This window comes from Balaenoptera borealis (genome assembly GCF_965194805.1).
Source record: "Balaenoptera borealis genome assembly, chromosome: 1".
Taxonomy (NCBI): domain Eukaryota; kingdom Metazoa; phylum Chordata; class Mammalia; order Artiodactyla; family Balaenopteridae; genus Balaenoptera; species Balaenoptera borealis.
This window is the reverse complement of record NC_138860.1, coordinates 34,258,362-34,281,785: the sequence shown is the minus strand read 5'-3', so window position 1 is coordinate 34,281,785 and position 23,424 is coordinate 34,258,362. Positions and strand designations below refer to the sequence as shown.

The window sequence follows — 23,424 nt, the reverse complement described above, 5'->3', positions numbered from 1 at the left end:
TCTGAGGAAAGATTAGAGGTCCTGGAAAGAGGGGCAGCTGGGCAGCTCATACAGTGTGTTTCAAATGCATTGAGCTCCTGCTACAGTGGCTCTCAACCTTGACTGTACATTTAAGTCACCGGGAGGCTTTTTTAAAAAGTAGTAATGTCTGTATCTCACCTCTAGAGACTGATTTAATTGGTCTGCAGTTGCTGGGCGCCTAGTTTTCAAAGCTCCCCAGGTGATTCTAATGCACAGCCAAGGTTGAGAACTGCTACCTGACTAAGTGCCAGGTGATTTACATCTATTTTCTCATTTAATCCTCACAGGAACTCATGAGTTAGGTCACTGTTTCTCATAGAGTGGTCCTGGAGCAGCGGCACCCTCTTGGGAGCTTGTGTTAGAAATGCACATTTTCAAGCCTCACTCCAGATTCCAGGTTGAGCCCAGCAATTTGCGTTTTGACTGCCCTCCAGGTGATTCTGATGTGTGCTCCAGGCTGAGAACCACGGACGTACTAGCAGCTCTCATTCACAGATGAGGCAGACAGGTGTAGTCAGCACCCCAAGGTCTCAGGGATAGTAAAGATCGTGGCAGGGATTTCAATCCAGGTGTATGTCTCTGTGTAGACACACCACACTGCTTATGGGCAGGAGACTGGGATCTCTTGCTGATCCTGGGTTGATTCTTTCTCCTTCTCTTCACTTGGTGCCAACACATAGCTCCATCTGGAGCCCAAATGCTTTTGCCCTGGGGAAGCAAAGGGCAGAACATCCCAGGATTCATTCTAAAACAGTTTTATTAGGTGCTTAAAATAGCGTCAGGCAAATGGCTTGTAGAATGGGGACTGGAACGGAGCTGCAAATGACATTTACAAAGTTGTGTGTGTTTGTGCAAACACATGGACATGCACGTGTGCACACAGCTCATGTGTGTGAGTGGGGGGGTCAGAGAAGTTGAGGAATTGGGGAAGGGGAGTAAAGGAGAAATAGAACAAGATGGATGATTCTAATCTACTCAAGATTAAAGAGAAGGGCTTGAGCCTGGGTTTCCCAAGGCACTTGGGTGAATCCTGTGCCCTCCCTGGGCGCATGCTTGTCAGACGGAAGTTGTTAAGTGGCTGAGTGAGCTCTCATGTGGCTCTCGGGCCTGGGGGACCCATGGGGCTGATGTGGGAGGTGCAGTGGAGTTCTAGGGAGCTTGTAGGTTTTGATGGGCTAAAAGCTTGAAGCTTTGATTGAACGTTAGGAGCAGACATAGGAGCCCCTGCTTTGCAACTGAAAACAATGAGACTTCACTTCATCTTCCTTATTTTAAAGGAAATGTCTATGCAAGCAAATCTGAATCCATTTAGGTGCAGAGATGGCGAATGTTCATCAACCTAATCCTCCCTGACAGACCTGCAAATTGTTGTGGGTGGCTCTGTTTCCCTTGGCAACTCCCAACTAGAGTCTCGAGTTCTACAGCTGTGAGTGGGACACTAGTACCCTCTAATGCAGTAATTCTTGATCTTTCTGGGGTTTTGGACCCATTTCAGAGTCTTATTAAATCCAAGGTGCCCTTTCTCCAGAAAATGTCACGTATGCATGTGCACAGAAAAATTTGCTAGCCTTCACAGCAGCCCATGGACTCTCCAAGTCCATCTTTGAATGACTGGCTCTAGTCATTCATTCAATGGAGGGCCCTAGTCCAGCCCTGCCCTGAGCCAAAAGGTTGAGATTCTGGTTCCCCACCTCTTCTCACTGTGAAATCAACAGAGATAATGATAGCCAGGCCATTAGAAGGCAGGGGCCTAAACCAGATGACTCTGTGAGGCTGGCTTCAGCTGTGAGAGGTGGGACTTCGCCAAGCAGTGGCCTCTGAGCCCTGGAGCCAGGCACTGCCGCCGCTAACCCTTCTCAGCTGTGGCGCCTCTGCCTGGGCCAGCTCTGCCTCCACGGTCCTGGAGTCCATCTGTGGGCTCTTGCTCCTGCCCACCCAGCTTCTGTGATCCTTGTCAGTACAAGTGATTCCATCTCCTCTCTATTCTCTGTAGTCAGTACCTGGTTATTTCCACCCAGCTTCACACCACGTCCCCCCGCCCTGAGAGGAGTGCACGCCACTCACTCCTTGTTTCTGGTGGAGAACATGGTGTGGGTAGGTGAGCAGAGCATGGGAATTCAGAATTAGAAGACTTGGGTTCAAATTCCAGTTCTACCTTTATTGGTTGTGTGACCTTGGTTAAGTTATTTAAAATTTCCAAGCCTCGATCTCCTTACCTGTAAAATGGGAATAATAATCATATCTGTACAGCATAACCCACTGAGTTATTACTAAGAGCAAGAGAGAGTAAATATCAATGAGCTTAGTAATGTGCCACCAAGTACTGCCCCTTATTCTTATCATGTAGGTTGAGCCTAGGTTCTTTCTTCCCTCCTCACAGGCTGATAGCCTGATCCTTTTTGATTTCTGAGGGTAGCAATGAAGGAATGAGGAATAGTGCCTTAGCACTTCCTCAACCTACTTGTGTTCTCTTGTTGCCAAGGGAGCTGCCATTCCCAACACTGGCTTTTCGTGCTCTAAGACATCCACAAGCAAGACAACCAGGTCTCTTTTTGTGCACAGTAGGGGTGGGGACTATGGCAATTGGAAATTTCTACAAACAAGGCAGAGGGGAGCTCTGGGTTCCCTGGCTGGGGACTATAGGAAAGGGAACCTGGGGGGGCACAAAGATTTGGAGTGTGTGGTGGAGGCGGAGGGTGGGGATACTGATTCACAGCTGTAGCAAGGCAATGGACGTTCACAAGAAGCAAAACCAGATTTTGGATGCAGATGAAAGGAGAATGGCTCAGGAGGGCCCTGTGGTATGAGAATGATACGGGCCACTGGGTCAGAAGGAGGCCATGGGGACCGTGTTTCCTAATTGATGCTATAAAATGGGCACAGAGGCCAGAGGAAGCAGTGACAGGACTCCTGCCACCTAGATACTTGCTTGGTGCATTGCTCGGCTCAATGTTGAGCCTCCGATGAGCTCCTGACTTGGCCAGCCGACGTCTGAGCTCAGAAGAAAAGGAAGCCCGTGGGCAAGGGCTGCTCTGGATGCAGTTCTGATCAACAAAGAAGAACCAGTTGGTGAGGAGAGAGACCAGAACCTCCAGAGGAAGCCGCTGTGGAACTTTAGAGTTCACAGTATCTAAGGAAGGAAAGGATGAGGGGGCAAAATCAGACACCCAGGCTTCTAAAATGCATGTTCCAAAAATTCAGAGAAAAGAATTATAAGCTATGATTCCCAAGAGAATATAGTTCAAGAGGTTTTAAAACTGAAGTCCTGACAATAAAGCCACAAATTATCCTGAGTTTAAAAAAAGAGGGCAGCATCTAAAAATATACGTGGCTGCACAGAGAGTGCTCTAAAATCTGCACACAGATTTTAGAAGTTCTCATGTTCTCGAAAACTATTGACATACTTTTAAAGTGTATAAATTTGAATATAGCAGAGCAGTAGTTAGAAAAGAGCTTTTGGAATCAGACAGCGTTTGAATCCTGACTCTGCCACCTACTAGCTGTGTGACCTTGGATAAGTCCTTTAGCCTTTCTGGGCTCTGATATCTAAATTTGTAAAATGGGGTTAATTGTACCCACTTTATAAGGTACCTGTGATTGAAATGAAGTGGTGCCTGTGAAATCCCCACTAGGGTGGCTAGCACATAGTAAATGGTTGACTTTAGGCATTATTACCATTCTATAAAAATTACAAGGAGATACTCTTAATCAAAGGGCATCTGTAAAAGGATAGCCCAAATGGGTAACAATCGTACTGGGAAGGCTAAGGACAGGTTGATCTGACATGTGTGAAACTTATGAGGAACACACAAGCGTTCTTTTGGTAAAATCATCAAGAAGGAAGGTAGACGTCAGGCCTGGAACAGCCAATGCGTTGTCAGCACATTGCATTTGCAGTGTCTTTGCAACACTCCACGGCAATGCGCTGTCAGGGAAGAGGCAGGATAAGGACTCCTGCCACTGCTGTTTCTCCCTTGGAATGACTGACTGCTTGAACGACAAACACAATTAAGATGGAAATTAAAGCCAGTGAGGATCATCCCTCACTACCTTACATAAGTTCCGGTCTCTGTTATGAGGCACTGACACAACTAGCAGATGTGATGGAGGAGCCTTGATCTACACGAGCTGCCTTGAAGAACCGTGGGGAGAGAGAGAGCGGTCAGGATCCTGCGAAAGAGTAAATGTGGCTTTGATTTTCAAAAATAGGGGAAAAGATAGATTCAGGAAAGACAGGTACACTTCGTGTCCAGCCCCGGCAAAGTTCTAGAAGTGATGGTTAAACGGAGATGATTATTGCAGTGGTCTCCTAACTGACCTCTCCACTTCTGCCCTCGACCACCACACACGCCCATGCTCTGTTCTCAGTCTAGCAACCAGAGGGATCTGCTTGGGCCAAATCATGCCACGTCTGCTCAGGACCCTCCAGTGTCTCCCCTCTTACTGGAAGGAAAATCCAAGTCCTTCCAGTGGCCGATGAGGCCCAGCATGATTGCCTGGCTACTTGTCTGCCCTCAGGTCTCACAGGTCCTCTCCCTGCCCCCCTCCCCCTTGCTCCGGACACAGCATCCTTGCTCTTGGCGTTCTCCCTTACTTTCCTCTCTTTCTGGACCACTCTTCCCCCAGATAACTGGTTGGTTCCCTCCCCCACAGCATTGCTCAAATGTCAGCTTCTCAACAAGGTCTTTCCTGAACCCCGCTATGTAAACCCCCCTATCCCGACTCATCCTCTTCCCTGACTTATGTTTTTCTCCATAGTACCCACTACCGCCCAACATGCTATATATTCTTACTTATTTGTCCGGTTCATCAACTTCCTTCCCTCACTAAAATGCAAGGTTCATGGGCTCAGAGATTTTTATCTGCACCCCTAGTTCTTAGAACTGTGCCAACCGCATAGTCACGTTCATTAAATATTTGTTGATTGGGAGGCAGAAGGGAAAACGGGAAGAAGGAAGGTGACTGGTACACTTAGAAAGAGGTCACTAGACCAGGGTGACCAACCGTCCTGGTTTTCCCGGCACTGAGAGAGGTCCTGAAACAAGGGACTTTCAGTGCTGAGACCAGCAAAGTCCCAGTTGGTCACCCCACACTAGATCAGCCAACCTCACTGACTTCTGCGATACAGGGACTAGTGTGAGAGCTGCCAGGACTGCCTCACACTCACTCTCTCCTCCTATTGGCACAGCCCCCCAGGAAGTCCGCCCCCTGGGAGAACGCAGGAATGTGGGCTGCAAGAGAGTGTATTTAAGTGGTTTGTATTGACAGTTGGCTGAGCGGCCACCTCAGATGGGTTGATTGATGGGCCCGTGTCGGGCTGATGGGAAGGCTGCTGTGGTGAGCCACAGAACTGTGTCCTGGCCCGAGTCTGCTCCACAATCTGTCTGGGCTTCGGCTGAGGACAGAAAGGCAGGATAGGATCCTGCAGTGGCGTGCTCCCGCCGGGGACATATACAGTCAACAACTGAGCTGGGTTTTGAAATCATCTCAATAGATGGAAATGACAGGCTCTCTGTAACAACTTAAAATTCAAACAGTGACAAATACTGCTTTCTATTTAGGGTTTTAAAAAAGCTACCTTAAATGTCCAGAAGAGACCAGGCTAAATAGCCGTTTTGTTTGTTTTAAACCCAGCATGTTTAGTTGCCCACGCACTCAGACTAGTTTGAAAGCTAAGACTTCGAATGCCACTTCGGCTGCGTTAACAGACATGCAGGGCATGGTCCCACTGTCCTCTCACCTGGTTGCAACACACCTGAGCCACGTGCCCAGCTCTGTACCAGGCGAGAGGCTGCTTGCTCTCATTTGCTCAGTTTCTAGCTATTCTAGGACACAGCAACCCCAAAGTGCCATTCCTCCCCCTCCGCAACTGGCTACGGCCCTGCAGCTCAGCTCTCTTTCCAGGAGAAAAGAGGCCACTCACTCACATCCTTTCCCCAGCTCACCTCACTTCTCTGGGGCAGCCACATGCTCAGGACCAGGGAATTCAGCTGAGAGAAGGGCTAAATCACCGTAACTGCCTTTCCCCACCAAGAAGGGATTCATTTTCAAGGGCTCGGTGCAGGGAGCCCCTGAGGACATGGAAACTGGGAGCCAGAGCTGCAGCCCTTTTCCTCAGGGCTCACAGCTTCCACGGTTCCCTCAGGGCTTCCTGCCTATAACCGAGGAGTCTTCGGGAAAGGAGGGTAGCAAAGATGTCTTTCAACTTCCAGCCTTTCCATCCTCCAACCACAGGTACAAGTATTTCGTGCTTGCAGGATCTAAGGTGTGCTGGGGTCACTTTTTGGGTTGCTATGACCCAGCCCTGAGGTCTTAGAGGAGTTCTGGGGTGGTAGGGGAGGAGTTGATGGGAGAGGGTTGCAGGGCTCACAGGCTTTACAGGGCTCTGGGTGCTTAGGGGACCAGCACCAGGATGCTCCTTGCCATGTGGGCCCATCGAGAAAGGCAGCACCTGCCCTTCATCCTAGACAGGAGAGGCGTTGATTTCTAACTTCAGTTTTCCATGATCCGCACAGGCCCTGGCCTGCCTCTTCCCCACAGAGCCTCTGGATGACAGAGGATGAACCCTCACCAACGGCAAATAGGCTGGATCCCACAGGCCAGCCCCAGTTAGCTGGCGTGGCTGCCCGGAACTTGGCTGTGATGGTCCCAAAGCTTTCCCAGCTCCCTCCCCTAAAGAACACGTCAGTTGCCCATGGGAAAGAGCACATGTGGATGGAGCCTGGTGACTCAGGGCAGTGGGCTGTCATTTTGAAATGGGGCTGAGTAGCCCAGCAGTAGAGGGGGGAGGAGCTGAGGGACCATCCTCCAGCCCCTCCCCAAGTCTCTCACGGGACCATAACCTGTACTGCTGTCTATAAAAAAGCCGGGACCCTGAGCAGAGGAAGCGAGACATTCTAGCCACCACAGGCTGGAGCTCCATGGTTTCTCCACGTGGGGTCCCCAGACCAGCAGCATCGACATCAGCCGAAAACTTGTTAGAAATGCAATTCTCAGATCCCACCCAAATCCGGATCAGAAACTCTGGGGGTAGGACCAGCCGTCTGTGTTCAGCCAGCCCTCAGGTGATTCTGATGCAGGCTGATGTGTGAGAACCCTTCTGCCCAAGAGGAAAAGGCTTCTAAAGTGGCTGTTTGCTGAAGGTCTTCAGAGAACCCTGGTCTCGTTGTGCTTACCGAGAGAGAAGCAGCATCCTCTGGCTTGGGGTGAGTGTTCTCTTTCTAGGTTCCATGGGGCCTGATGCTCTATTGGTCTGGCTTCCACCTGTGTCTACATTTGCAACCTTAGGGTGACTTAGACCCCGCTTCCCACGAGTCTGCTAAACGTGTCTGTAGTGCAGGAGACGCCAAGTTCACGTGTTGCTTCTTTTTGGTCTCAAGAGACCCATCTCAGAAACAAGACCTGTGGCCCAGCGGCCTTTTGCTCTGGAACCGTCCTTCGGCTGGCCACAGCAGCCCCTCCCCTTGGCTCTTCTGCTTTTCCAACAGATGTTTCTCTTCACATTTGGGCCTAAGAAGTCAATCCATGAAAAAAAAAAATACTGCAAAAGCAAACCAGGCTCATTGCAGATTATACTGAAATGGACCAGAAAGATAAATGCAGCAATTTTCTTGTCCCACAGCCCTCCCCTCCCCAAATCCTCCATCACCCCACAACCCCCTCCTGCCCCAGTGAGCCCAAGTTCTTGCTGTCTTGATGATCTGCAATTCTCAGCATGACTCTGCCTCTTGGGTTTGTTTAATTAGAAATAGGATGGGAAGTGCTTCCTATGCACTGGCATGTTAATTGCTTATCACAGAAAGAGAAGGGGTGACAACATTGGGTGATGGAAATTTCCACTCTCTCCATCTCCAGGTTTTCCTCCATTTTCCTCTCCCACCCTCTCCTTGTCTCTTCTTTCCTCTCTCGTCAGCCTCTCCTGCTCTTTGTCCCTCTTCTCCAGGTCTCCAGGCCCTTTGGGGAGCAGGCCCAGAGGCGCCTGGCAGGTCAGAATTCAAACCTAAAGGGAAAACCTGTGCTCTCGCGCACCACGTTCCTCTCTCTCCCCTCCCTCCTCTCCCAATCCAGCCCCTCTTTCTGTCACCCTCAGGCTTTGAAGAGATTCAGAGCAGAGAGCTCTTTAGTTATACTCAGTATTCAAAGGATTATTTTTCTTTTGTTTCCTTCCCCTCCCCTTATTATTGTTATTCTTATTTATTTTTATTTTTTACAAAACAGGAGAAAAGAGTGAATTGGGTTGGGGGGAGGTGACACATTTCTCCACAAAGGTACAAAATTGCCTATAGAAAGTCAGCCTCAGAGTGCAGACCGGAAGGGTGCCGGGAAGAGGCGTTCCTGGGCATCCCTCTCCCACATGTCCTTCTCATCCAACTGGGGCCCCACTTTGGGAGCAGTCCCCCGAGGTGGGGAGGAGAGGCCTCCTTCAGCTCTTGCCCAGAAGGGGAAAGAGCAAGCAACTGAGACTGTACAGAGACAGAGAAGAGGAGGGGGTGCATCCTGTGGGCCAAGGGCCTGAGGACACAGGCAGGGGACATCCAGGCCCAGGAGCCTCTGGGCACACAGACAACTGGGGAGGTGGGCAGCTTTAGCCACAGTCCTTCCTGTTCCTTGGAGATGCACCTCAGAATGGCAGCGGAGGAGCCCCCAGAAGGTAAGGGCAGTTTCTGGAGGCTGCAGGAGCACCCCCACTAGGGCCACAAAGCTGGCTGTCTTGGTCCAGCTGCCAGGCCTCAAGCATGTGGGTCCATGTTACTTTCCGGGCAGGGTACCTGGCCCAGATTGCTTCCCTTTTGGTAAAAAGTAGTCCTAGGTATTTCTCTACTGCTGAGAACAGGCTGAGCTTCAGGAATTTTGCGACAATGGTGGTGACAGCGTCTCCCCTTCTGAGGACCTGGGCAGCTTCCTCCCCGGATTCCAGTGCAGGACAAGGGGTGCAGATACCACCCGGGCTGAGGGGGTGCTCCAGCCCCAGAAAGCCCAGGCTGGAAGGAGAGGCCGCCCACCCACTCCCTGCCTGGGCTGGCCACTGCCAAGGTGGGCTGCCAGCCCGGCTGCCAGCAGGAGGATGGTGAGAGCCAGGATGGCTATGAGCCCAGGTTGGTCCCCTAAGGCTCTGTGACAAGGAGTGGCCTCTTTAGTCCTGGCCCATACACATGCCAACTGGGTGTGGGCATCAGCAAAGGCCACTTGCAGGCAGGCCCAGTACTCCGTGGCCTGAAGGAGGCGGGTGATGTTGTAGCTGTGGGTACCCCGTGGCAGGCGGGCCAGAGCAGTGGCCCTGTGGCCCTGGAGGGTGGAGGCACTGGACCAGGTGAGGTTGGTGGAGACTGTGTTGGGTGGGGAGACCCAAGAGAGCAGGATGTGATAGGGGTGAGTCTCTTGCACCTGGAGTTCCAGACCCCATCCCTTGCCTCTGCCTGGCTGCAGGGGACCCCGGCCAACAACCACACTAACCGTCTTAGTGTCAGCCCCTACCAGGTTCTGGGCCACACAGGTGTACAGCCCTGCCTCTTCCGCTGTCACCCTCCGCAGCTCCAGGGTCCCCTCAGGGTACACCCGGTACTTCCTGCCTGCCCGGGCAGCCGTCAGTCGAACCCCAGCTGGAGTGACCCAGTAGATCTCGGGTTCTGGTTCAGCCAGCGCCCGGCAGTGCAGCACCAGGCTCTCTCCACTGGCCACCTGGAGGCTGGCGGGGAAGCTGCGGGGGGAGATGAGGGGCAGGCAGTGGTCCGTCATCTCCCGGAAGGGCACCTCCCGCACTGGGCGGCGCTGGAGGTCTGGTGGCTCGGCACACAGGGTGGACTGAGGCTCGATGAAGCGGACGTGGGTGCCCGTGGCATTGGCCCAGCGGATGACACAGTCACAGCGGATGGGGTTGCCATGGAGACCCACCTCCTGCAGGTTGGGCAGGGACTCCACTGTCTGCTGGTGCAAGGCACTGAGAGCATTGTTGTTGAGCATGAGGGTCTCCATCTGGGGCAGGTGATGGAAGGCGCGGGGGTGGATGAAGGACAGCCGGGGGTTGTTGGTGATGTCCAGCTTGGTCAGCTCAGGGAGGTTGACCAGGGCAAACTTGTCAATGGAAACCAGTTCCTCCATGTTGTTCAGACCCAGCTCCTTGAGGTGCAACATGTTGGCAAAGTCCCCGGGCCCCACCCGCTGGAGCGGGTTCTTGTTCAGGTCTAGGAACTTGAGCCCAGGCACCTGCTCCAGCGCCCGCCGGGGTACCCGGGCCAGCAGGTTGTCATAGAAGGAGAGGCTCTCCAGGCTTTGAAGCCCCTCCAGGGCGTAGTCAGAGATCTCCCGCAGATTCATGCCCGCGAGCACCAGGCTGCGCAGGTTGGCCAGGGGCCGGAAGTTCATGTCCAAGATGGCGTCCACTTTGTTGCCGCCGATCATGAGGATCTCCAGGCTGGGCAGCATCTCGAACCAGCGGCTGTCCACGGCCCTCAGCAGGTTGGAGTTGAGGTGTAGCCGCAGCAGGTTGCTGAGGCCGGCGAAGGCCCTTGGGGCGATGCGGTAGAGCTGGTTGTGGTTGAGATAGAGTTCCTGAAGGCTGGCCAGCCCTGCAAAGCTGTGGTCCTCCAGCCGGGTCAGCTGGTTCTCCTCCAGGTGCAGGCTCAGCAGCTGGGGCAGGGCACGGAAATCACAGTCTCGGGTGTCTGAAAAGCTGTTCTGGGACAGGTCCAGCTCTGTGAGATTGGCCAGGTAGCCGAGCTCACTCTGGTCCACGCGGACGATGCCGTTGCTCTGTAGCAGCAGGGTCTGCGTGCCTGTGGGCAGCGCCGGGGGCACAGCTGTCAGGAATAGGTCATTGCAGTCCACCGTGGTGGCCTCGCGGTAGGACGATAGGGGTGTATACCAGGGCCGGATCTGGCAGGCACACCGAGGGGGGCAGGGCACGTGCCAAGGTACCACGGGCACAGTGGCAATGGCACCAGCCACCCAAGCTAGCAAGAGGGGGGCCACAAGCAGCCTCATGGTGGAGCTGCAGGGCAGGGGACCATTCACAGGAAGAGTCTAGAGTCCTTGTGCTCTTAGCGGTTTGCAGGCTGAGGGTCAGCAGCCCTGCCAGGGCCCGGGGAACCACTCTCCCTGGGCAGTCATTCTATGCGGGGATGGGTGGGCACCATTTCCTGCCCTCCTGGGTGCGGCTGTCCATCCTTGTCCACTGGCGCTCGGTCTGCTCACTCATTGCCATGCCCCATCGGGGCAGCCCTGGAAGAAGAGGATGCAGAGTTAAGGAGGTTGCAGAGAAGCAGAATCTACTCCCTCCTCCTGTGTCTCCCCTGTTTGACTCAAGAGGTCAAAGGAGCTGAGAGGGGTGGACAAGATCAGAGCCAGGGCTCCTGGATTCTGTCCTACAGTCCTTAGGCTTTGCTGTCCTTTTCTTTGATCTGCTGGGGGAGTGACTGGGAGTCTTCAAGGAAAGGGCAAGAGATTGAGCCTTGGAAGCTTCCAGGATAACTCGCAGAAGGTGTGTGTGTGTGTGGAGGAGAGGGGATGGCTGAAATTGTCATCTTCAGAGTCCTTCTGAGCCCAGAGAGATGTGGAGTAGATTCTCCAACCTTCCTCACATCTCTCCTCACTGAGTAAATGGGAAATAAAGTGACAGTTTTCAGACATCCCTCTGAGCAGTGTGGGTAGAGGGTGGTAGAAACAAACGTGGCTTCTCAATTCCAGGGTGCGCTCCCAGGACTTTGAAAGTTGAAAGGCAGTGGACCCTGACCCCACACCCAGACAGGCTGGGGAAGTGAGGTGGTCACCTGGGGTCTGCTTAGGCTCTCCGGGGATAGGGGACAGCTTTGGCTTTTGCCAACTTCCCTGCCTGGAGGCAGGGGCTTTCCCTTCCCCTGTAGCCTACCCAAACTGCCAGGAGGAGGTGGTGGGTTTAAGAAGCCTGGGTCTGAGCACCTCAGTCCTGACCATATGTGATCTGGCCTCAGCCAATTCTCCTGGCTTTTGCCATCCTACTGACTCACTGTGACCAACCTTTCAGGTCAAATTTACCGTACACCCCCCATCCTGTCTCCCAGACAACTCCCCGTTGTTCTTCAAGACTCAACCTAAGGTCAGTCCCCTCCTACAGAAAGCTGCTTCTAACCCTCCCCACCCCTGGATGGCTAAGGGGCCTGCCTTGTGCTCTCGCAGTACCCCATGCTTTCTTCTGTCACAGCCCTGATCACATCACGTGGAAATGTCTCCCCAACTGGGGACCTGTCTCGCTCATCATCATGCTTGTAGCCCAGGACAGGTGCCCAGTGAGGGTTTATTGTATAAATCAATCTCTATGGTCCTAGGGCCCCTTCCTCCAGGAGGTTGGGTCCCTACCCCCACTCCAATCTAGAATCCAAGCCCCTGCTGTTCCTTCCTCCCGGGTATGGACAATCAATCCTGGTTCTCTAGAAGAACCCATGGCTAGGATGCTTTGCCCTAGACGAAAGTCCAGCCTTGGCCTAGAACCAAGATGGGGGAACCAAAGGGGGCCCCTGGGCCTAGTCTGACTCCTGAGTGGAGGTCTGACTGGGTAGTTTTCCAGCTGCAGATATTAGGGGAGTGCACAGTTGTTGAATGCCTGCTATTTGCCAGGACCTTTCAAAGACTATGTCTTATTTCATTTAACCCTCATAAAGAGTCTACAAGATAAGCATTAATACCTCCAGTTTGCAGATGAAGAAACTGAGGTTTGGAAGAGGTTAAAGAATTTGGCTCAAGCCATACAGCTGGTAAATGTCAGGAGACAGGAATTCAGAGGTTGTGCCATTTACACTGTACTTCTCTGCCCCCAGATCTGGCCCGACCCTACCCTGGATACCCTGAGCTGTACTGGCTGCTGAAGCAGCAGGCTGGGTGCCCATTCTTGTCCCCTGAGGAGATGACTCCTTATCAGGGAGCTGCAGGAAGCTGGGAGCTGTGTCTTCCACCACCTTCCAGGCAAGTGCCTCTCAGCTGGCCAGCGGGGCTCTTTGCCCACCTCATCCCACTTCCAGGATGCTGGGGCCGGGGAGGGGAGCAGTTGGAGGCCTCCCTTGAGCAAGGGAGCGGCATGCCTGTTTACATTTGACTACTTCCCACCTTCCTCTGCAGCTATTTCTGAAGGTGGGAAAAACAACATGACTTAAAATGCACAGAGGTTTTGCGTGGGGGTGTGTGTACACTGACACGTAAAACTAAGGCAAACACACGTGCGCACACACATGCACACCCGCATCCACGTGCAGAGGGGAGCCTGGAGTACTCAGCCACCCAGGCCGGTGAGCGGCGGTCAGGAAGAGTGGTGGGGTTCTGCCGTGTGCTATGTGAGTGGAGAGGCATCAGGGACAAGCTGAGTCCTGGGATGGCCCTGTCACGGAGCTAGGGCTGGGGTCCTGCCACACGTACACACCAGAGGCTCCTGCCTCCTGCCCAGGTCTCACCCAAGAAAGTAGGACCCACCAGCAAAGAGATCTTACTATTACTTACCACTTCCTACCAGAGCACCCTGGGGAAAGTTCACTGCTCTGAGCATCTGTTCCTCATGTGTAAAACGAGCTTGTCATTGGGATGAAAGGAACCGGGTGTGGTGCACACAGAGAGCTCAGCAAGGCTTAGTTCTCTTTCATCTCCCAGGGTTGGGAGGCTCCCCAGCTATAGGACTTCTTAGGGGGGGATAGAAGTTGGAGCCCAGGGCTCAACAAGCCCCTATTAAGCTTGCCCACTGTGGGCCCAGTGTCGCCCCCAGGTGGGATGGGGAGCTGTGAGCAGGACTAGATAAAACGTCACACCTTTAAGAGTGCCACTCTGGCAGGACCAAAAATGCAAAATGATTAGGAGAGCCCAAGACAGTGCGTAAGGGGAGAGAGGCTGCGGTGGGTGGAGAGGGCCTTCAGACCTTGCCCGAGCCCCAGGCTCCTCCTCCAACACCTGTGTCCTGGCACCTTTGTCCTACCGATGCTCAGCTATATGGATGGGATCGAGAAGCCATTTAAAAGTTCATTAAAAACATCCAGAGACACCGCGATGAAGAGTGGCCCCCGCTTGCCACAACTGGAGAAAGCCCTCACACAGAAACGAAGACCCAACACAGCCAAAAATAAATAAATAAAATTTAAAAAAACACACAAAAAACAAAAACCAAAAACATCCAGAGATTCGCCTTTCCCTCCACTCCAGGCTCACCCTCTTCCTTGCCCCTGTGGCTGGGCTGGGGGGCGGGCGGTGAGCCAGAGTTCCAGCCCCTCAGCCAGGAGCCTCGGGCCGGGGCTCGGCATCCAGAGGCCCAGAGACGGGCAGCGGCTGGATGACTCATGTTTGTAGCACCTCGGGTCCCAAGGCTTGGCAAAGGCCCAGACAAGTCCTCCCCCTCACTGCTGAACACACAGCCCCTTCCAAGATAGAACTCAGAGCTGCCCACTCACCTGCCATCACCACTTAAGGCTGTCTTGCACATGGCCCACTCATGCAGGCTTGATTAGCAATTTCTGCTGGGAGCGGGAGCTGCAGAGAAAGCTAATTGTCTTTTATCTATAATCTCCCGGGGTGAGCGGGAGTTCAGACTATCACGTGTACGTTTTCCCCAACTGGATTTCAAGCTCTTTGCAGTAGGGGCTATGTCTTGCATGTTTTTTGTGTTCCCAGTGAGCCAAGTGTAGGATTGAGCATGCAGAGGGTACTGGTGAGTGGATACAAATTGTGAAGTGTGTAACTCTCCCATCAACCCTGTGTGCAGACAGAGAAGGGATTGTTTAGTCTCATTTTACAGGGGAAGCAACTGAAGCAAGGAGAGGTTAATTGACACGTCAGAGTTTGCACAGCTTCTGACGTGGTGGGGTCAGAGTTCAAACCCAGGTCTTTGACTCTGTAACCTGCCCCACCAGCCCAGCCAAGGTTCACTGCCTTGCAGCTCAATGCCCGCCTTACAGGAGCAGAGTGCAGGGCTGGTGGCCCCGAATGCCTACTTCAGGTGCCATCCTTTCACAGATGAATGGGTCCTCTGCTCCTCCTCCCCGACGCTACCTGCGGGGGCCCCTCAGACACCATTCCTTGATTTCTGGCTAGAGCGACCTCCCTGGGGGATACACGGGGAAGACCTTGTTCCTCTGTGTGTGTGGCTGGGCCTGGAAGCACAGGGACAGACAGAGCCAGCAGGCTGCACAGAGACCTCAGCCTGCCTTCGGATTGGGGGCTGGGCGCTCCTCTTTGTTCAGGGACAGCTGGAGCCATGACCGTCAGTGGCAGGGGAAGCAGGGCTGCCCACTGCAGGAGCAAAGTTTCTCTTGGAAGGGCTGGCTCTGCAAGCCCCAACGGACCCACCTCCTCCCGGCAGCAGCTCTGGATTTAGCAGAAAGTATGGAATTGATCCCGTATACTCCCCATTAAACTCCAACCCTTGGCAAAGCCCTAAATGAAGAATTTTGGAGAAGCTGACGTCAGGAGCCGGAGCTGCTCTTCTCTCTTTCCTCCATCTCTGGCCCTGCCCCCAGGACAGTCCCGAGCTCCTGCCAGCACTGACAGCGTTGCTCCTCCAGGTGGCTGGTGGATGCAGAGCCTCTCCCTCCCCCAACTCCTCTCCCCTCCCCACAGCCTCTGCCCAGCCGCCCTGAGCTGGGAGCCCTCCGGAGGGAGGAACAGCTCGGCAGTGATCAATTGCCTGGCCTTCCCTGCTGCTTCAGTGCCAGGTCCCCCTGAGCTGCGGAGACAGATGGGCAGCATAATTGAGTGTAGCATTGATAAACTCCAGCCTCCTCACCAGCAGATAAGCGCTGGGTTGGGGGATGCAGAGGTGGGGGAGGCCATCGCTCCATCTGTACACCTGGCCTCCGGCTCCTCCCGAGAGGTGAGCATGGCCCCTCACTCCCACCTCTCATTTAATCACAGACAGCCAGGACCTCAGAGCTGGAGGAGACCTCAGCGTTTATCTAGTCTTCCAGAGTCTGAATTCCATAAATAACTTATGCAAAGGAGGAGTGGTGGAGCGGAAGGAGCCTGGGCTCTGTGATCAGAGTTTGAGTTTGGCTCTGCCGCTCACTGAGTGACCTTGGACAAAGTTAGACGACCCAAGCTGGGAAATGAGGATGAGACCCTCTCACAGAACTGCTGTGAGGAGCCAGGATGCAAGGTCTATGACGTGCCTGTTAGTTGCCTTCATTGCCCCCTTCACCATTGCCTCTCCTCCCATCTTAGCCCCTACTTCTCATCTCTCACCTATCGTCGGAAACTTTTTCTTTCTATTATGGTATAACTTACATACAGGAGAGTATATAACTGGCACGAATCCCAAGTGCACAGCTTGATGAATTTCTACCTTAGTAGATACCAGTACAACCACCACCCATAGCAAGATATTAAGTATTTCCAGCCCTCCCGAGGTTCCTATGTGGCCCTTCCCAGTAAATGTCCAGCCCCCACCTGGAGTTAACCATTGTCCTGACTTCTATCATCATCAATCAGTTTCATCTTTTAAACCCAGAATTCCCCTTCCTTCTCCATCGCAACTTGGAACCAGGGTCTTTGGAAACAGTTGACTCTGGCTTTAGGGAACACCAGAACCTCAGACCTGAAATTCACTTAATTCATCCTCCTGCTTCATAGTGGCTATAGCTTCTCAGGGTCTCACACTTACTCAGCGATCTCCAGGAAGGGAGACTGATTCCTCTTATTCCTCTTTCTTGTTTTACCATTCCCATATCTAGAAATTGCTCTACGCCCTAGGGTCCCCTCTCCGGTTGGAATCCTATGACTTGGGCCTGTGAGTGTCATGCTGCCTTGAGGCAAGAAGATGGCAGGATAACCTCCTGGCAGCCCTTCCCCAAAGCCCTGCTGGGTCTTGGCCACCTCCTGGGGCAGCACTGCTGGCCCCTTTTTGTTGCCAGACCCCTAGGTAATCTGATTACAGAATCTGGGGCACCAGGCAGAGGACAAATGGGGGAGTGACCAGGAAGGAGAGACCCAGACTCACTTCTAACTGCCCCAGACCTCTCCACTTGCCCATTTCAGAGGCTCCTCGCACTCAACTTGTCCCAAGCCCAACATCTCCCACCAAACCTGCTCAGGAGGCACTGCCATCCACCAGTCTCCAAGACTGGAAATCTCCGCCATGGTGACACGTCCCTCTCCCACCTCACACACACCCACCACAGTGCTCACGCTAACGTGCCCTTTTCATTTCTTGTCTTGACTCTCACAGCGGCCTCCTCACCCTTGAGTGACCCACTCGTTCCCAGGCACCTCATGCTCCTCCTAGACTAGACTTGCTATTTCCTTCTCCTCCTCAGGCCTCTCACTCAACCAGCAAAACCTCTCCCCAACTTCAACTATCAAACTCCTCTTCAGCCATAAAAACCCATCCCAAATGCCACCTCCTCTGTGACATGTTCCCAGAGGCCCTCCTAGAAGGGTGGTGACACCCACCGCAGTCCCAGAGACTCTGAACAGACCTCCACGGTAACAGCACCTTCCTTATTGTCATTCTGAGAGCCTGTGTTCTCAGCCAGGCTGTGAGCTCCTGGAGGAAAGGATGGTTTGTTATTTATTTTTGTCTTCTCAGAGCCTAGTGCAGTGCAGAATTTCCTGGTAAGGGTGGGAGGTGTTCTACAGCCATGAACTATGAATCGCAACCCATTAGTGGGTCATGAAAACAGTTTAAAGTGGATAACAATATACATTAAAAAAATGAAATAGAAAATAGAGTGCATTGTATGTAGCTAGACTAAGCGTTGTTTTGAGAAATTTTTCCCCTCTGTTTTACACACACATACACACACACACACCTGTGTACAGACGGATGTGATGCAAAATTGTGCATTTTTGCCCTTGAGTCGCAGCTATAAAAGCTTGAAAATGATGAGTCTGCAGAGCCTCTCTCTTTGAGTGAGGTGAGTCCCTTCAACTCTAGTTGATGCCGCTGGAAGGATGACATAAATCAAAGTGTCAGAGGGAAGATACGACGCCCCCGAGTGCCTTCTATGTGCAGGATTTCTATTTGCTGGCCACTTTAGAGATACCTCATCCCATCCTCCCAACAACCCTGTAAGTAGGTACTTTTTAGAAGAGAAACCTCAAGCTCAGTGGAGACAAGGGATCAGACCCAGGTGCCACAGCTAGAATGTGGAAGAGCCTGAGTGTGAACCCAGCTGCGTCTCATACACCAGCCCTTTCTATTTCCATGATTCTGGTGCCAGAAGCTGAATTTCAAGAGTGGAGGATACTGGGGAGACTGGAGGAGAGAAGGGAGAAAAATGAGAGGGCATCTCCTGGTGAAAGGATGAGGTTTCTCTTGTCTACCCTTGCCCTCCCCTCCCCTCTGGAGTGAGAAGAGTCAGTTCCAGTAAAAACCCTTTCCTGGCCCGGGAGGGAAGGGACTTGTTCCCAGGAAGAAATATCTACATTCCCAGGTCTCTGGACTGGCCCTGGACAGTGGGTGTTGCAATTCTACTGCCTGGAAGGGAGCCTGCCTCGTTATTTCTTAAGTAGGAGTGGAGGGCGCCAGTAGGTAGCCCACAGTCATTTTTGTCTGGTTGCACTGCACCAAAGAGGCTTCAGGGGAGTGGAGCCAGCTTTGCAGGGGCCTGGAGAGCAGCGCCAGGCTGAGCTCCACCGCCACACGCCGCCAGCCTTCTGCTGACTATCTGCCCATCCTCAGGAAACCTCCTCTGACCCCTCCATGCCTCTCCTGGGCTCCTTCCTCTGGTGCCTCAGCGTCCCTCCATCATCCACTGGCTGTTTACTTGTCTGTCTGTCTCTCCCTCCAGACTGTGAGGCCCTCGGGGGAAGAACTGTGCTCCAAGTTGCCAGTTCCTCCAACAGTCTGGCACACAGTAGGAGCTCAGAAGATACCTGTGGAAGGAGAGAAAGAAAGGCAAGGAAGGGCAGGGCACGAGAACAGAAGGGGGCTGGTTGCTTCGGAGCTCCGGAAGAGCAGGTGGACCTGAGTCTGGCCTCGTGAAGGAGACCCAGAACGCACCTCCTGTAGGCACACACCCGGGCTCCCCTGCCCTGGCTCTGGCCGCTGCATGGCCACTGTAGCCCTTCCTTTGATGGAGAAGGCACTTCTGACTTAACTTTCTGCCTCTGGATTCCACCCTACGATGATCCGCCCCCTCTGGAGCTCCCTCAGGCGCCCCCTCTGGAAATCCTGTGGACACTCTGAGATCTTAGGTTAGCGGTTCAAAGGAGGGCTTTGGAGTCGGCTCTGCATCTGAATCCTGGTGCTGGCTGTATGACCTCAAGCATCCTTACTCAGATTCCTCCTAATGCAGGGAGAGAGCCTACCTCATGGGGGGAAATCTGCAAGAATGATGCCTGCTAAGTGCCTGGCGCTCACTGGAGCGCTCTTCCCTTTTCATCTACCTCGGTCTGTCTGAGGCACAGTCCCTGGCTTCCAGGCCACCTGTGTACCAGGCCCGCACCAGACGGCCTGTCCATGGTCATGTGGCCTCTCACGCAGGCAGCCTCTCCTAGGAACCCTTCCATCTCAGTCTGACACTCCTTCCTGACGGAGCTGCCCTCTCCTGGGTCAACTTTAAGCACTCCCCGGGGCCTCCAACCAGGGTCCAGTTCTAGTCTTTAGGACTCGAGAAGGCTCTAGAACTCAGTTCATTTACAGATCACCAATGTCTGACACACTCTCACCCAACAGCTCACTCTTCCTGGCTTAGGTGAGCAGCTCCTCTGTTTGCCCAGGTGCTCCTTGGAAGGGTCGAGAGGGCCCCCTCCTAGCAGAGCTCTAAATGTCCCAGCTTGACCGCAGCCTGAGGACATTCCACACTGGCCATAGGCACAAGCCAGAGGGGCAGCCAAGCCCAGCTACTGACCTCGAGCCTCTCCCGCCTCTCTCCCTATAATTCTCCCTGCCCTTCCTAGAGTTAGCCGGGGTGCTGGGTAGACCCTGCAGCATTCTTGAAAGGCTCCCTCCTGCAGCCCTTCAGACACAGTGGATCCCTGGGAGTTAGGTGCAGCGGAAGGAGAGGGAAGGCTTCAGAGAGATGCAAGCAATGCTCTTTCCTGCCCCCGTGCCTTTGCACATGCAGGGGCCTTGCCCATAAGTCCCTGTCACCGCTTGTGTATTCCCATCTCTGAAGTCTCAGCTCACACTGCCCCTCTCTGAAGTCTTCCCTGACCACCACCCACGCCCCACTAATCAATCCCTTGCTCCTTCCCCCATCCTTGAAGAACCCATATCCACTGTGATGCTCAACTCCTCTCTCAGACTGTGAGCCCCTCGAGGGCAACTCTGTGACTCAGGAGCCCAGAACTAGTAGTGAGAGAAGCACCAAGGCATGGTGGGTGTGGGTGTGGGAGGAGTGCCTGGGGAGAGGGTTTGGGGCCTGGGGGGCTGAGGAGAAAGAGGCAGAGCAAATGGGGAACAGACCAGTTAAACAAGGAGAAAGGCCAAAGCTCTTCTAAGGGAAAAAGAAAATGAAATCAGAATGAAAATTGATGAGGCGGAGAGAAAAGGAGACTCGTTTCATCAGCAGGTTTGCCAGATGAAGCTCAGAGATAAATCACGAGGCGGAAGGAGCCTTGGTCTCAGAGTGGCTCACTGCCTTCTCCTTCTGTCAGCTGTCTCGGGCAGGCCTGAGAGATAAATGGCTGCAGCTGAGGCCCCGCAGTGGGTTTTTTCCATCCCCAACCGCAGTAAGAATGGCCTGTCAGTCCTCATCGCCTCCTCCAGGCCTGCCCTGCTCACGCCTTCATGCGCTCCCCCTCCCGTGGCCCTCCTCTTCCCCTGCTCCCCTCCTCGGCCTGCTGGCCTCTCCCTCAGCAGCGCCCCCATCATCCCTCCCCAGCTCGGGGTCAGGCCTGTGGAGAGCATTTGTCAGAAGCCCTGTCTGACCTTCTGTGCCCCTATCCAGCTTCTCTGAAGTCAGGGTGGGAAGGAGAGGTCAGGGCATGAGAACTGGTGGTAGAGGACATGGGACAGGACAGGGCTGGGTTCTAGTTCTGGCCTGGGACAGACCTTGGAGTGTGTCCTCTTACTTCTCTAGCCCTCGGGCTCCTCATCTGTGAAATGAGGAGGCTGGGCTAGAGCAGTGGTTCTAAAGCTGAGGTCCCTGAACCAGCAGTATCAGCATCACTTGGAAACCTGTTAGACGTGCAGATTCTCAAGCCCACCCCAGACCTCCGGAATCAGGAACTCAGAGGGCGGGGCCTAGTTACCTGTGGTTGAGCAAACCCTCCAGGCGAATCTGATGTATGCGCATGGAGAATCACTGGGCTAGATAACCTCCAAGGACCCTCCAGATGAGATTAGAATTCTGTAAAGGAGAACAGTGCCCGCTAGGAACGCTCAATTAAAACTACGTGGGGACTTCCCTGGTGGCGCAGTGGTTAAGAATCTGCCTGCCAATGCAGGGGACACAGGTTCGAGCCCTGGTCTGGGAAGATCCCACATGCTGCAGAGCAACAAAGCCCATGCGCCACAACTACTGAGCCTGCACTCCAGAGACCACGAGCCACAACTACTGAGCCCACATGCCACAACTACTGAGCCTGTGCACTAGAGCCTGGGAGCCACAACTACTGAAGCCTGAGTGCCACAACTACTGAGCCCACACGCCTAGAGCCCATGCTCTGCAACAAGGGAAGCCACTGCAATGAGAAGCCTGCCCACTGCAACTAGAAAAAGCCTGCACACAGCAATGAAGACCCAGTGTAGCCAAAAATAAATAAATAAATAAATAAAAAGTCATTAAAAAAAAAAAAAAACCTATGTGTATGATGAACTCCTTATCATTATCCTGATAGATGAGTTGAGTTTTCCAGACCCCTCTCACCTTCTCTGTCCCAGCCACAAGGAAGCTCTCTACCCAATGAGCATTAATAGAGCCCTGACTGTATGCTGGCACTGTGAGGGGATAGGGATACAAGGTCATGGGGAGGGCAGGCGGGAGTCACAAATTTAAAAACAAAACAAAACAAAACAAAACACTCTACTAAAGTATGATAAGAATTGTCACAGAAGTACTTACCAAGGACAACAGGGGCATAGTCTGGAGGAGAAAACACAATTCTGCGAGGAAATTTCTAGAAGTCATTGAATTATACACTAAAAATGGGTAGATTTGATGGTATGCAATGTACTTCAATAAAGTTGTTGTAAAAAAACCTCCCAGGGAAGTGTTGCCTAGGTCAGCAGATGCACAGATGGTAGAAGACCATTCTCTACATACTGGGGACACCAGGAGCAAAGGTCCTGGGATAAAAATGATGAAGTGAACTCCAAGAACTGAGTGGTCCCCCTTAGTTTCCAAGAGTGTAGGTGATGTGAAGAGGCTGGAGCAGCAGGCTGGAGCCAGAACAGTCTGGACATGATATTGGAGGTAGAGGGCAGCCAAGAGGGCATCTAAGGCAATGGTACTATAGCCATCAATAATATCTATTATGACTGGATGCACCTTGCAATTTAAATTCTTCCATCTCCACGATCCTGTGTGATATTCACAATAGCCTTGCAAGGTCATAGATGACATTATCCCCATTTTAATGGAAAAGATATTAAGTGACTTGCCCAAGATCATACAGCAAACAAGTAATGGAGCCAGGGCTAAAAGACAGTGTGCCTCCAAGTCCAGACTTGCTTTCTCAGTGGGACGGCAATGTTAAAAATGGTAGCCATTGGCCAAGGACTGCCTATGAGCCGGGCCTTGGGCTGGGCTCTGAAATGAGTGGTTGCACTCAATGCTCAAAACCACAGTAAGATACGGGGATTACTAGCCCCATTTCACAGATGTGGAGGATAGGTAGGTACCTTGCACAAGAACATCCAGCTGGTAAAGCCAGGACTCAGACAAGGTCTGGCTGCCTGCCAAAGCCCCTGCTCTACACTCCGACCCCACATCACCCTCTTCCAGCTCCCACTGCCCAGCTCTCTTCAGGCCCAGAATGGAATGGGAGATTTCCAGCTGACTTCTTATTCAAATTCCCTTGAGCCTGGGCCAACCCAAGAGAAAGAAACTGGCCCCCAGCCTAAGCTGAACAGCCCTTCTTTAAGGGAAGGCCCTTTCCAATCTGGCAGGGGCTTCTTTCCTCCAAGCCCATCAATGCCTTCTGAGCCCCACACACCCACTGGGGGACCAGTGCCTTCCAGGGCCCGGAGCCCAGTGGATAGAAGCACTTCCATCTCATGATCAATAACAGGCATAATTCAGTGACTGCAGCAAGTACAAAGGAGTGTAGGTTAAATCAATATTTAGAAGCTTCGAAATGAAACTAATTAAGAGCGAGCCTTAATGATTTTTACTGTCTGGGAATAAAAAGGACAAAAAGCCTGCCCATATTTCATGAGTCCACCTTAGTAGCTTGTAATCATTTGGGAAGAGCAGATGATGAAAAGTGCTCCGAGCCAGAGCCCCACTTTCTGCATTGCAGGAGAGGGGAGCACCTCGTCCTTGGTAGTAGAAGACGAGGAGGAGAAAATGAATGGGA

The 23,424-nt window shown here is 52.9% G+C and overlaps 1 protein-coding gene across 3 annotated transcripts in view; it reads right to left on the bottom strand.

Moving 5' to 3' along the window:
- Positions 1 to 760: 760 nt before the first annotated feature.
- Positions 761 to 23,424, bottom strand: part of LRRN2 (leucine rich repeat neuronal 2) — a 70,375-nt gene continuing 47,711 nt past the window's right edge. The window contains exons 1-3 of one of the 3 annotated variants that reach the window (XM_082396586.1): positions 18,656 to 19,933; positions 17,769 to 17,902; positions 761 to 11,238 (exon numbers count right to left, since the gene is read on the bottom strand). In XM_082396586.1, coding sequence (XP_082252712.1) covers positions 8,863 to 11,001 — 2,139 coding nt within the window. In that variant the 5' untranslated portion in view covers positions 11,002 to 11,238; positions 17,769 to 17,902; positions 18,656 to 19,933 and the 3' untranslated portion in view covers positions 761 to 8,862. Of the gene's footprint in view, positions 11,239 to 17,768; positions 17,903 to 18,655; positions 19,934 to 23,424 lie in introns of those variants that run through there. The other 2 variants (XM_082396587.1, XM_082396585.1) reach the window with 2 other exon arrangements.